The sequence below is a fragment of the Gopherus flavomarginatus genome, chromosome 11 (genome assembly GCF_025201925.1).
Source record: "Gopherus flavomarginatus isolate rGopFla2 chromosome 11, rGopFla2.mat.asm, whole genome shotgun sequence".
NCBI classification, from domain to species: Eukaryota; Metazoa; Chordata; order Testudines; family Testudinidae; genus Gopherus; species Gopherus flavomarginatus.
This window is the reverse complement of record NC_066627.1, coordinates 17685778-17700078: the sequence shown is the minus strand read 5'-3', so window position 1 is coordinate 17700078 and position 14301 is coordinate 17685778. Positions and strand designations below refer to the sequence as shown.

The following is a 14301-nucleotide window of genomic DNA, read 5'->3' as shown; positions in this document are numbered from 1 at the left end:
CCAGGCATCGCTACAGGCTGGGGACCGACTGGCTAAGCAGCCATTCTGCAGAAAAGGACCTGGGGATTACAACGGACAAGAAGCTGGATATGGGTCAGCACTGTGCCCTTGTTGCCAAGAAGGCCAATGGCATATTGGGCTGTATTAGTAGGAACATTGCCAGCAGATTGAGGGAAGTGATTATTCCCCTCTATTTGGCACTGGTGAGGCCACATCTGGAGCATTGTTGACAGTTTTGGTCCCCCCACTACAGAACGGAGGTGGACAATTTGAGGAGTCCAGCAGAGGGCAACAAAAATTATTAGGGGGCTGGGGCACATGAGTTATGAGGAAAGGCTGAGGAACTGGGGTTATTTAGTCTGCAGAAGCGAATGAGCGGGGATTTGATAGCTGCTTTCAACTACCTGAAAGGGGACTCCAAAGAGGATGGAGTTCGGCTGTTCTCAGTAGTGGCAGATGACAGAACAAGAAGCAATGGTCTCAAGTTGCAGTGGGGGAAGTGTAGATTCGATATTAGGAAATGCTATTTCACCAGGAGGACAGTGAAGCACTGGAATGGGTTCCCTAGGGAGGTGGTGGAATCTCCTTCCTTAGAGGTTTTCAAGGTCAGGCTTGACAAAGCCCTGGCTGGGATGATTTAGTTGGTGTTGGTCCTGCTTTGAGCAGGGGGTTGGACTAGATGACCTCCTGAGGTCTCTTTCAACTCTAATATTCTATGATTCTATGAAAGGCCCTGTGTCCCAGTCTCAGCACCCCAAGCCAGCCAGCCCTCTGCCTGAGGGTGGATCAGAGCCAGCACCCCCTAGAAGGGTAAGGCCCCATGTCCCATTCCCCAGCCCCCTGAACTAGAAAGTCCCTGCCCTTGGACAGGATGAGAGCCGGCGCCCGCTAGAGGGGATAGACCCCATGTCACATTCCCCATCCCCCACCCCTGAACGAGAGAGCCCCCTGCCCTGGGGCCAAATGGGAGCTAGTGCCTACTAGAGGAAAAATACCCTGTGTCCCATTCCCCACCCCTCATAGCCAGCTAGCCCCCACCCAGGGGCTGCACAGGAACCAGCACTCCCTAGAGTGCTTATCCCACTCCCTGCTCCCCTCAGCTAGCCAGCCCCTGCCCAGGGGCCAGATTAGAGCCAGCGTCCCCTAGAGGGGAAAGTCTTCCGGTAACTCAGGCACCAAAAACTGGAAATACCAGACCAGTTGTGCTGAGCTTCAGATGTTACACAGCTGTTGCCATATGGCTTTCCAAAGCATGATCTTTCCCCACCACTTTATCTCCCTGCGCCCCAAATGCTATCCTCAGCACTTTGGAGGAAGGGGGTCAGGAGTTCAGTTATTTTCAGTTTAAGTGAAAAGGCAATGTTCCATTGTTTTTAGGTCCAGACTGGTAGAGGCACCAGGGAAATGTTGCCTCCTAGTTCCCTGTTCATTTGAAACTAGCGCCTTGATGGGAACAGGGGTAAGAACATAACAGCAGGGCCACCCGGAGGATTCAGGGGGCCTGGGGCAAAGCAATTTCAGGAGCTCCTTCCATAAAAAAAAAAGTTGCAATACTATAGAAAACTATATTCTCATGGGGGTTCCTGTGGGACCTGGGGCAAATTGCTCCACTTGCCCTCCCCCCCACCAGCCCTGGGAAAAATAAACATTTAAAAACCTTCCGCATCTCGGCACAAACCCAGTTTTGAAAAAACTTCTTTTCAAGTCACTTTTACAAGGTATCACTGGCTCTCAGCATTAGCTAGTGCTGAAAGGCACTAAAGCTCATTAAAAGAGTTGCACAAATATTTTCCGTCAAAACTTTTTTTTGGATCGAAAACTAGGGGTTTTTAAAAAGCAGAAAAAAAACATGGACAATGTCTGCTTTCCTTCAAAATTTGTTGTTTTTTTTTAATTGAAAAGCTGAAACTAGTCTGCCAAAACCTGAATATGGTTTGGGGTTTCAGAAGTGTGTGGCCAAATATTTGCTGCTTGCTGTGTTTGATTGTTTAAAGAAGCAATAAAAAATTCTGCTTAAAAAAATCCTTAACTTTTGAACCACTTCAGCTTGTGACCAAACACCTGAGCGCATCCAGTCAGAGATTTTTCCAGGCTTCTGATACTCTGCTGGCTTCCTTGACTCATAGCTGTCTCCATAACTTTGGGTTCATTTAGCTTAGAACATAAGAACATAAGAATGACCATACTGGATCAGACCAAAGGTCCAACCAGCCCAGTATCCTGATTACCAACAGTGGCCAATGCCAGGTACCCCAGATGGAATGAACCTAACAGATAATGATCAAGTGATCTCTCTCCTGCCATCCATCTCCGCCCTCTGAGAGAGGCTAGGGACACCATTCCTTACCCATCCTGGCTAATAGCCATTAATGGACTTAACCTCCATGCATTTATCTGTTTCCTAGAGACTGGCTCCATGGGTTCCCTCACAAACTGGAGACACTTACTGTGGGTTTGTCTTTAGTATAGCTTATGTACATACTCCATGAACTGAGCATTTGAGCTTGTTCCAGAATCTGGGATGAGCCTATGTTGTGAAAACTGAAATGCTCAAAATAGCACATGCATGTGAATGGACACAGGGTGCTAAAATTAAATTAACCCAGGGGTCTCAAACTGGGGGTCGGGACCCCTCGGGGTCACAAGGTTATTACTAGGGGTCGTGAGCTGTCAGCCTCCATCTCAAACCCTGCTTTGCCTCCAGCATTTATAATAGTGTTATAAATTTAAAACATTTTTTATATATTTAAGGGAGGGTCACACTCAGAGGTTTGCTATGTGAAAAGGGTCACCTGTACAAAAGTTTGAGAGCCACTGAATTAATCCCGCTGGAGCCTCAGGGAATGCAAGGGGGGGGGACTCCCTTGGTAGGGTTGGGAAGGAGGTAGGTGGTGTAGGATATTGCTCTTCTCATGTGATCCTTCCCCCATGGCTCTCTTGGCTCTATCACTGTTAATCTAAAGTGGCTAATTTTAAATGAAGCTACCCTCCCCTGACATGAATCTCCCTATGGCACTGAAATTAAATGTAGACTATAATTTGGCATTTGAGAAGTGAAAGGGATGGTAGCCCTGAGGGAAAAGATAACAGCTTGGCTCTTTGTGTTAAATAGCTGTCTGCAAGCCTCAAACTGCTGAATGAGCTTTAGGGTAGGGAAGGCTGTGCCTCCCCAAACAGCCTGGCCCTGCCCCTTATTCAACCCCGACCCACTTCCTGACCCCCAACTGCTCCCCTCAGAATTTCCCACCCATCCTGCTCCTTGTGCCCTGACTGCCCCCCAAGACCTCCCCAACCACTCCCCCAGGACCCCACCCCCCCACAAGCCCCCCCACTACCTGTCCTCACTGCCCCAACCCCTATCCACCCCCCTGCCAAGTCCCGACAGACCCCCAGAATGCTCATGATCCAACCCCCTCCCCATTCCCCATGCCCTGACTGCCCCCACTGATCCTCTGCCCCCTTTCTGTCCCCTGACTGTCCCTGGGACTCCCTGCCCCTTATCCAACCCCCCCAGCTCTGGCCCCCTTACCATGCCTCTTACCCCCACCCCTCCCATCTTCCGGAGTCTCAGTGCAGCATGTCCAGGAGCAGCTCTGGACAGCGCTGCAGTGGCGTGGGTCCATGGGACCTGAGCTCCCGCCACACCTCGCAGCCCTGCCCTCTTACCATGCGGCTCTGAGCGTGAGGAGCTCAGGACCCGCTGGAGCCACACCGCTTTAGCTCTGTCCTGGGCCGCTCCTGGATGCGGTGCACTGAGGCACGGCGGGATGGGGGAAGGCAGAGGCAGAGGAGAGCCTCCAACTTTCTCATGGGGACACCTGCAGAGCCCAGGGCCTGGGGCAAATAGCCCCACTTGCCCCCCACCCCCCGGGCAGCCCTGCATAACAGTCATATGGGGTCCCACCAAAGGTCCATGTAGCCCAATATTCTCTCTTCCAATGCTGGCCAATGCCAGGTGCCCCAGAGGGAATGAACAGAACATGGCATTTATTGAGTGATCCATCCCCTGCCATCCAATCCCAGCTTCTGGCAGTCTGAGGCTAGGGACACCCAGAGCATGAGCCTGCATCCCTGACCATCTTGGCTAATAGCCATTGATGGACCTATCCTCAACGAACTTAAATAATTCTTTTTTGAACTCTGTTATACTCTCGGCCTTCACAACATCCTCTGGCAAGGAGTTCCACAGGTTGACTGTGCATTGTGTGAAGATATACTCTCATTTACTTGTTTTAAACCTACTGACAATTTAGCAGGGTGACCCCTAATTCTTTTTGTTGTCTGTGTGTCTGTTCTCTCTGCGCACTGCACAGGCTCTTCCCAGGTAGCCTGTACAGCAGCCTCTGATCAAGCTGCCCAAGGAGACTACAGACTCAGTGCAGTGGCAAAGGTGTCCAGCCAGGTTTATTGCCAAAAAAACATGGTATAAGTGCCCCGTAGTACACTAATACATGTATCCGTTTTACAGTGGACCAGCTCAGTGAGCAGTGGGACTTTCCTCCCCCTCTAGGCTGGACAGACACCCCCGTGACCCCTCTTTATACCCTGAAACAAACAAGATATGTATTGACCCCCAACGTGATTATGTTACCACCCTTTTCCTTGTACCTACTGGTTTGAGCAAAACATCTTTATCCATCACCCAGTCAGCCTGATCTTATCTTTAAGAGGGGTCAGTGTGTCACTGTATTATCCTTGGGGCATGTGTTTACACCATAACTTTGTATCTGGGTATTCTGGTACCACCCTTCTGGAATGTGTTTACAGGAATGCTTAGAACCTAGGAGTGTGTGTGTGTGCGTGTGTGTGTGTGTTCGCAATGCCAGCCCTGTTCTTGCCATGTTTGTGATCTTGCAAGAAGGTCTGTGCTTCATAACAGGGCCTGGCTTTAGTTCAGGCCTCAGGCCTTGTACCAGGCCCCATGCTTCAGGGTCTCTTTGTATTATACTTGTGTTATAAGAAGGGGTAAATACCTCTTCCTTATTCACTTTCTCCATGTCATTCTCAATTTAATAGACTTCTATCATATCTCCACCCCTAGTCATCCTGAACTATTGCAGTCTTTTAAAATCTCTCCTTATGAAAGCTGTTCCATACCCCTAATCATTTTTGCTGCCCTTCTCTGCACATTTTTCATTTCCCATCTATTTTTTGAGATGGGATGACTAGAACTGCATGCAGTATTCAAGGTGAGGGTATATCATGGATTAATATACTGGGATTATACGTAATACTTAGTTCTGCCTTGAGTGCAGGGACTGGACTAAAAGATCTCCCGAAGTCCTTTCCAGTCCTATTTCCATGATTATGATACTTTCTGTCTTATCTATTCCTTTCTTAATAATCCCAAACATTCTGTTTGCTTTCTTGACTCCCACTGCACACTGAGTGGATGTTTTCAGAGAACTATTCACAATGACTCCAAGATCTCTTTCTTGAGTGGTAACAGCTAATTTAGACCCCATCATTTTATATGTATAATTGGGATGTTTTAGGGGTGAAAGTAACTTGCAGGACTTACCGATACTGCTGAAGTACTGATGGGGGGCGTGGCCTCATCCGGAAGAGGCAGGACCTCTCAAGATTTAAAGGCCCTGGGGCACCGGCTGTGGCTGGGAGCCCCAAGGCCTTTAAATCAACCCAGGGCTCCCAGCTGCAGAGGTGGCTAGGAGCCCCCAGGGCTCAGGGGTGAGGAGCTCTGAGCCCTTTAAATCCTGGCCCCAGCCCAGCTGCCGGAGCCACGGGTGGGATTCAAAGGGCTCTTGGCGGCCCGCTGCGGTGGGGAGCCCAGATCCCTTTAAATCTCCGCTGCAGAAGCCGGTGCAGTCCAGCATGGTGTACTGGCTCTTGCCAGTATGCCAGACCGGACCGGACTGGCTTACTTTCACCTCTGGATGTTTTCCAGTGTCCATTTCATCTACCATTTTCCTGCCTAGTCACTCAATTTTGTGAGAGCCCTTTGCAATTCTTCGCCATCTTCTTTGGACTTAACTACCTTGCAATTTTGTATCATCTTAACACTTTGCCACCTCACTGTTTACCCTTTCCCAGATCATTTATGAATATGTTGACTAGGATTGGTCCCGATACAGGTCCCTGGGGTCACCATTATTTACCGCTCTCCAGTCTGAGAACTGACCATTTAGTTCTACCCTTTGTTTTCTATCTTTTAACCAGTTACCGATCCATGAGAGGACCTTCCATCTTATCCCATGACTGCTTACTTTGCTTAAGAGCCTTTTGTGAGTGACTTTGTCAAAGGCTTTCCGAAATTCCAAGGACATTGTATTCATTAGGTCCCCCTTGTCCACATGCTTGTTGACCCCTGCCGAAGAATTCTTGTAGATTGGTGAGGCATGATTTCCCTTTACTAAAACCAGTGCTGATTCTTCCCCAACAAATCATGTTAATCTCTTTATGTGATAATTCTATCTTTTCCTATAGTTGCAACCAATTTGTCTGGTACCGAAGTCGGCCTTACTGACCCATAACTGCCAGGATCGCCTCTGGAGACTTTTTTTAAAAAAAAATCAGTGTTACATTAGCTATCCTCCAGTCATCAGGTCTGGCTGATTTAAGTGATTTGTTAGATACCATAGTTAGTAGTTCTAAGATTTCATATCTGAATTCCTTCAGAACTCTTGGGTGAATCCCTTCTGGTCCTGGTGACTTATTACTCTTTAGTTTATGAATTTGTTCCAAAACCTCCTCTAATGACACCTCAATCTGGGACAGTTCCTCAGATCTGTCACCTAAAAAGAACAGCTTAGTTGTTGGACTCTCCCTCACATCCTCTACAGTAAAGACTGATGCAAAAAATTCATTTAGTTTCTCTGCAACAGCCTTGTCTTCCTTGAGTGCTCCTCTAGCACCTTGATCGTCCCATTATTAAACCTTGTAGTGATGGGTGGGGCAGTACCGGTCCCTTTCATGCAAGATCAATGTAAAGAAGCCATTGCAGCTGGGTGGCTGAAACAGCAGCAGTAGCATTCAATCACAGGCCCATGGAAAAGCTAGAGCAGAAGTGGATCAATGGATATCCCAGGTCATGATAGCTAAGGCAGGGGCTAGGGCTTTGCTTGGTGACACAGGTTTTACCTGTGCATGAGGGAGAAGGGGAGGAGAGAAGGCCAAGCAGACAGTAACAGAAGTGCCAGCTGGAAAGGCTGGGTTTGGACCAGCAAACGGAAGCACTGTCTGCAGCTGTGTTCAGGGAAACAGGACTTGATGTATCATCTTTGGAAATAAACTAGAGTGCATCCCAGAAAATACCCCTCATGGAAACAAATGGCAAGACCTTGAGCTTTGGCTCTCTTCTAAAGTCAAAAAGAGACAGACTATGTCTAATTACAGCCCAAGGGCTGGGAGATAAACTCAGGACTACATATGCACAGTCCCCTTGATGCACAGTGGAGTAGCAGTTTGTCAGGGGGAATGTTTGCACAGAGATCTAGAGGAGAACACAGCCTGTCTGCAGTAACTGAGCCTTTAATTATTTACCCCATGGCTTACTGTTGCATTAAGACAGCGAGGAAAAAATTTGAACCAGGGTTTCCTGCTGGACAATTGGGATTTGTGGAATATAAAATTTCCACAAAACAATGATGCCGGCAGAAATTTCCATCACGAAAAGCAAAGTGAAACACATAAGGGACAGTGAGAGACCCCAGGGGACAGTTCAAAGAGGTGTCAGCCAAGGTCTTCCAAAGCAACACATCAACACGTGTATTTTACACAGGCAGCATTCCAGGAGTCCTTTGCCATTGTTTTCTGAGGGGTGAAGGCCAGGACTACAGCCAGAGTCGGTAGCAGTGTAATTATTTGGATCAGAGAGGCAATTTCACCTCTACAGTTACACGGGTACAACCGCATGCATGGAGCCAGTTATGCCCACACAGGAATAATCTACACTGCCCCATGCTGGGGGACCCAGACCCACATCCCAGGCCAGGCTACTGTCTGGTCTCCAGAGCCCAACCAGCTCTAGTCTCCACTTGACTCAGCCCTCTCAGCTTGTACACGAGCACAATAGTTGTTCCCAGGCACCTTCCCCATCCCTCCCCTAAGAACTGTGGGACCCCCTAGCAGTGAAGGCACTGCACTGCCCTCCTGGATCCTGTTCCCATCTTTGTGCTGGGACCTGCAGAGCCCCATCAGCGTAAGCACCCTGCATAGCCATCCCAGACTCCTCACTCTCCTTCCCTGCCCTACAACCTGTCAGACCCCCACTAAGGATGAGTACGCTGCACTATCCTCCTGGACACCTGGCTCCCATTCCTTGCCTGGTCTCTCTCATTGTATTGGGAGCTGCAGGCAGTGGGGACAGCACTGACTGTATGAGCACAGTGCAGCCTCTGAATCCCCCCTCAGCCCTAGCACCACCATTGACCAAGTGACACCCCACCCCCTTCCCCAAACAGCAGTAACTGACTCACCAGTAGTTTACTGCAAACTAGACAAGGCTGTATAGGGAGGGGGGGCCTGCAGCCAAAAACTACAATTCCCAGTAGCCTGTGCGGCAAAACCCCAGCTCCATAAAGGGCCAGGAGCTTGGAAACAGCCTGAACACACTGTCAGCACAGCACGGATGGGGGTGGGGCAGGAGGGGTCACAGTAGGGCACGCCCCCGCTCCCCAAAGGACTGGGAGGGAGGATTTCTGGAGGGGCTCAGAAGGGAGTAGGGGGCTGGGGAGGCTAAGAACAGGGTAAGCCCCAGCAAGAGGCTGGAGAGTAGGGTTTGTGTGTGTGTGTGTGGGGGGGGGGGCGGCTCATGAATGACTCCACAAAGTTCAGGCTAAGACAGCCAGAATGCTCAGAGCTGGGTTGTGTGATCCCCCAAAACAGAGGCATCCATGGGGCACCGGGATCAGCCCCCCTCAGCTGCTCAAGACACGATGTCCTGCAGGGCAGAGGGCAGGTCGGGGTACACAAAGCAGTAGCCACTCTCCAGCGTGCGTTTCGGTGCCACTCGCTGGCCTTCCAGCAGCATGACAGACCGCTCAGCCCCGAAGACACCCCGCACTGCCCAGCCGGGCAGGGGCAGCAGGGCCGGGCGCCCCAGGGCTGAGCCCAGCTCCCGGGTGAAGTCGGCGTTGGAGGTCCCAGATGAGGCTGGGGAGACCCCATTGAGAACCCCGCGGACACCCTCCGTCTCCAGGGCATGGCACACAACACCGGCCAGGTCCCGGACGTGGATCCATGGGAAGGGCTGGAGGCCGGAGCCCACAGGGCCCCCCAGGCCCAGCCGGAACGGCCAGAGCATCTGGGAGATGGCACCTCCACCCTTCCCCAGCACCACACCTGCAGGAAGAGGAAAGTCAGAGAGAGACCCCGGAGCCAGCCAGGCCCTCCTCCTCAAGCTAGCCAGTCTCCCAGTCCAAGCCAGCCTTGGGGCCAGTGTCTCCTCAAGGGGAAAGGGTCCATGCCCCATTCCCTGCCCCCCTCAAGCCAGTCAGCCGCCCCCTCCCCCCCAAGGCAGCCACAGTCTCCCAGCCCAGGCCAGCATTGGGGCCAGCATCCCCTGGAAGGGAAAGACCCCATGCTCCATTCCCCACCCCCCCCGAGCCAGCCAGTCCCTGCCCTGGGGCCAGATGGGAGCCAGCGTCCCCTAGAGGGGAAAGGCCCCATATCCCATTCCCAACCCTCCTGAGCCAGCCAATCCCTGCCCTGAGGTCAGATGGGAGCTGGTAATCCCTAGAGGGGAAAGGCCCCATGCCCTGCCCCCCTGAGCCAGCCAGTCTCCGCCATGAGGCCGGATAGCATCTGGCGTCCCTAGAGGAGAAAGGCCCCATGCCCCAACTCACCGGATCTTACCACCGCCTGGCGCGTGCCGTCCCCGGGGATTTTAGCTGCTGCCTCCCAGGCGCTCACCAGGCGCGAGAAGAAGTCGAAGTCACCACCGGGACTCTCCTCGGTGTACTCGGCCGTGGGGCTTGGGCGGTAATACCCTGCCGGGCAATGGGTAAGGAACTGTAGTGCCAGCCAGTGCGCATAGCTCTCCCCCTCAAATATCCCTCCCTCTCCTGTAGCAACTGCACCTGGCAACGGGGAGGAACCTGACTATTTTCCCCTCTCACTCCAATGGCAGAAGCGCATTGATGTCACAGGAGGCTGGGCTCCATTCTCTTACAACGCAAATTTTCTTCTCTCTCGGTGGCAGAAGGACAGTTTCACAGGAGGCTGTGTTTAGCCAGGGAACTATTTTTCCATCTCTTCCCAATGGTGGAAGAACATCAGTGTCACCAGAGATTGTGCTTTGTCCTTGAGGAACAAGAGAAGGGACTATTCCCCCCTCACCCCTACCCCCCACACAGAAGGATCATAATGTGTCATGGAAGACTGTGCTGCACCCCAGGCCAATTTTCCGTTCTCCCTAGTGGTGGAAGACCACCAGTAACACACAGAGCTGCACTTTATCTTGCACTGGAGGGGGACGGACGACTATATATCCCCTCAGTGGCGGAAGAATATGTTTTGTGCAATGTGTGCGCTACCTAGGACCTATTTTTCTCTCTCTGTGCAATGGTGGAAGCACACTCGTTCCACAAAGTGCTGTGATCTGTCCTCTCATGATTGGGGACTATTTTCTCTAAGTGGCGGAAGCACACCAGTGCCAGCGAAGGCTGTGCAAGGATGACGCACCGCGGGGACTATTTTCTCTCCGTGGTGGAAGGACACAATGCTGTTATGGGAGGTTGTGCTGCATCTGGGGGACTATTTCTGCTGTCCCCTCAGCAGTAACCTCCAGAGGCTACACTCTGCCTTGTCATTGCCCAGAGACTATTTCCACTTGGTAGAGGGATACCATAGGACAGGATGGCATGAGTTGCACTCTGACCATGCACAATAAATACCTACGCCAGTGACGAGGACCCAGGCGCGGGGTGGCCTTTCAGCCTCGGCGATGGCCTTGGCCAAGGTCTTGGTGGTCTCCACCCGGCTGGCGATCACAACCCTGCGAAAGGCATCATCCCACCTGCAGGGGGAGAGAACACAAAGGTGTCATACCCAACCACTCCACCCTCATTCTCCTCTGCCAATCCTAGCCCAATAGCTCAGTGGTTTGAGCATTCGCCTGCTAAACCCAGGGTTGTGAGCTCAATCCTTGAGGGGGCCATTTAGGGGACTGGGGTAAAAATCTGCCTGGGGACTAGCCCTGCTTTGAGCAGGGGTTGGACTAGATGACCTCCTGAGGTCCCTTCCAACCCTGATATTCTATGAAAAGGGTATTTATGCCATACCGTGCATGCCACTAAACCTTCCCCCAGAAGTAATGGCCCAGGAGGAGAAAGGTTCCTAGCGGAAGTTTCACATTCTGATCAAGCCCCCTCTGACAGTACTTAAAGGAGAGCCACCCAATCCCCTGTACTCCCTGGAGGAGTGACACAAATCACCATGCCCCAGAGCAATGGGAGGGCAGGATCCTCTCCCCCACACACTCCCCAGATGTAGGTGGGGAAAGGCTCCCTGTCCCATGGAGAGTAGGGGGAAACTGGGAGTATTTGGAAATGGCAGTGCGGTGTCTGGAAGACACTGGTTCCACTTGGTGGGAGACAGTTGGGTGAGTGTCTAGCATAGGTGTGACAGGGCTGCTGGCATCAGTGTCACAAGAAAGGCTGGACATTGGGCACCACAGTTTATATGCCCACTAGTGAACTCTCCTAATGCTTCCCCTTGGAAACAAGAACTCTGAGAAGAAAGGTTCCTAGTGACAATTATGTTTCAATCCCCAATTTGCAGAATACAACCTTTCTGTCCTGCCCCACCGCCACTGCATTATGGGTAGTACATGAGAACAGAGAGAGACTGAGTCATCCCCATTTCTGTCCTTCACTGAAAGGATGCCACATAGGTTACAGGGATTATTCTTCCCCAGCACACCGAAAGCCCCGGACACACCTGCGAAGGGGGTTGAGAACATTCTCACCAGCCAAGTTCACCGCAGCATCACAAGGGGGCAGGCCGGAGTGGGACAGTTCATCCTGGAGAGACAGGAAAGAAATGGTATTCCACACAGTTCAATCTCCCCACTCACCCCTAAACCCTGCCAGTCTAGTCTCCCTTTATCCCCTGGATCAGCCCTTCACTCACACATACCCTGGGTTAATCTCACTCTGCTCTGCTGCACTAAGCCAGCTCCTTCCTGACTTAGTTGGGGTTGGCCCTGCTTTGAGCGGGGGTCGGACTAGATGATCTCCTGAGGTCCCTTCCAACCCTAATATTCTAACGATTCTATGAGGGTGGATGGCTCTGATGTCACCCGGCACAACGGTAGGGATGGCTGGAGCGGTGTCACTAGGACCAGCCTGGATTCTTAGGGCTGAGCACTAATTCCCAGGACAGAGAGTGAACCTCCCCATCGGCCAGTGGGTTTCTAACCCCCTGCACCTCTGTGGCTGCCCCATCAGCCCAATATTATTGGAGTCACTCCCTTCCCCAATCACCTACCCAACTGATCCGGTCGGGCCCTGGACAGCGAGAGACATGGGTCACCTCGTGCCCTCGACTCCTCAACAGCTGGGTCAAGGCTCCGCCCACAAAGCCGGTCCCACCACCTGATTTAGATAGACACTTTCAAGCATTGGTGCCTGTCACTCCTGACCCACTGCCAGCCCAGCCCTGGGCTCCCCCCCAGCTCTTCTGGTGCCCCAGACTCCCGATCCACAGCCTCCTGCTAGCTCAGCCCTGGGCTCTCCCAGTTCTGCCAGCGCCCCCTCACTCCCAACCCACAGCCTCCTGCTAGCTCAGCCCTGGGCTCTCGCCCCCTCACTCCCGATCCGTAGCCGCCTGCTAGGGTGACCAGAGAGCAGCTGTGAAAAATCAGGAGAGGGGGTGGGGGGCAACAGGAGCCTAGATAAGAAAAAGACCCCAAAATCGGGACTGCCCCCATAAAATCGGGACATCTGGTCACCCTACCCCCCACTAGCCCAGCCCCATTTCGCCCCCCAGTGCCGCGGTGCGTGAGGAAGCCTTGCAGAGGGGAGGGGGGATTTCAGTGCCAGCCCCATCTCCCCGCGGCTACGGGGAGCTCCGCTCCCAAACCGGATGCACACCCAAACCCAGGCGCTGGGGAACACCCTGCAGTTAACCCCCCGCTTAATTACTGTCCCTGGCCACCAAGACACCCCAGACCAGCTCCTGCAGCGCGTGCCACTCACCCACGAGCACACGCATGGCCAGCGCGGGGCACGCATGCGCGTGCACGAACTCTTCGGCCCGCGGCTCTCCAGGCTAGGACACGCATGCGCAGCTTCCCGGGCCAGAAAAGGGAGGGGGGAGAGTAGAGCGGCTGGGATTTAAAGGGCCCGCGCCCCATTCCAGGGATATTGACACAGCCCCTGGTTAACCCCTTCGCGGCCAGTGGCCAGGCTCAGAGCCTCATGGCCAGTGCAGAGGGCGGGGCCCGGGGGCAGGGATGAGAGGAAGAGGGAGCTGGAGGGTAGAGGGGCGGTTTGGGGAGATGGGGGTCGGGCAGATACAGGGAGAGTGAAGGGGTCAGGGGAAAGAGGGGTTCATGGAGGCAGGGTCAGGAAGGGTCAGGGAGGGGTCTGGGAAGAATAAGTGTTGGGAGGACCTAGGGGTCTTGGAATGGGTTGGGGGCTTTGGACGAGGATCAGGCGAGGTGTAGCTGCATGGATAGAGGGGTTTGTATGGCATGGAGGGATGAAGGGGGTTGTATGAGGATGGAGGGATGGATGGAGGGAGGGATGTGTATGGGATGGAGAGTTGAAAGGTCTGTATAGGATGAAGGGGTGTACATTGCGATGGAGGGATGGATGGAGGGGTGGATATTGGATGGGTGGATGAAGGGATATGTATGGGATGGAGGGATGGATGGAGGGGTGAATACGGGATGGATGGGTGGATGGGTGTGTATGTAGGGTGACCAGATGTCCCGATTTTATAGGGACTGACCCGATATTTACTTGTTTGTCCCATGTCCCGACCCATGTTCAGTCGGAATGCAATTTGTCCCAATATTTTGCCCTCTGGCACACAGGAGGAGGGGGTTCGTGCCCCCCCACCCTGGCTCTGCCTCTCCCTACCCCATTGGATCCCTCCCCAAATCCCCCACCCTGCCCCTGCCTCTTCCCCAAGCACCCCACATTCCTCCTGCTCACCCCTCCCTCCCAGGCTTGTGCTCATCGGCTGTATGGCGATGCAAGCGCTGGAGGGAGGAGGGAGAAGCAGGACATGACAGCCAGCTCAGGGGAGGTGGAGGCGCAGCAGAGGTGAGCTGGTGTGGAGGGGCGGGTCATGGATCTGCCGGTAGGTGCTCAGCCTCCACCAATTTTTCCTATG

The 14301-nt window shown here is 52.9% G+C and overlaps 1 protein-coding gene across 1 annotated transcript; it reads right to left on the bottom strand.

Moving 5' to 3' along the window:
• Positions 1-7472: 7472 nt before the first annotated feature.
• SDR39U1 (short chain dehydrogenase/reductase family 39U member 1) lies at positions 7473-13216 on the bottom strand. The gene is made up of 6 exons (XM_050918024.1): positions 13158-13216; positions 12448-12554; positions 11899-11981; positions 10854-10975; positions 9804-9947; positions 7473-9300 (listed from the first exon to the last, which is right to left on the bottom strand). Exons 1-6 carry the CDS (start codon positions 13171-13173, stop codon positions 8885-8887), a joined length of 888 nt encoding a protein of 295 aa, XP_050773981.1. The 5' UTR covers positions 13174-13216; the 3' UTR covers positions 7473-8884.
• Between the last annotated feature and the right edge of the window lie 1085 nt (positions 13217-14301).

What these genes read in the sequence shown, in the direction of transcription:
- SDR39U1 (XM_050918024.1), bottom strand. An exon ending in GGCCCGACCGGATCAGTTGG is followed by an intron (nt 11,982 to 12,447) that starts GTAGGTGATTGG and finishes CTGTCTCTCCAG; the next exon opens with GATGAACTGTCCCACTCCGG. An exon ending in GTTCTCAACCCCCTTCGCAG is followed by an intron (nt 10,976 to 11,898) that starts GTGTGTCCGGGG and finishes CTCCCCCTGCAG; the next exon opens with GTGGGATGATGCCTTTCGCA.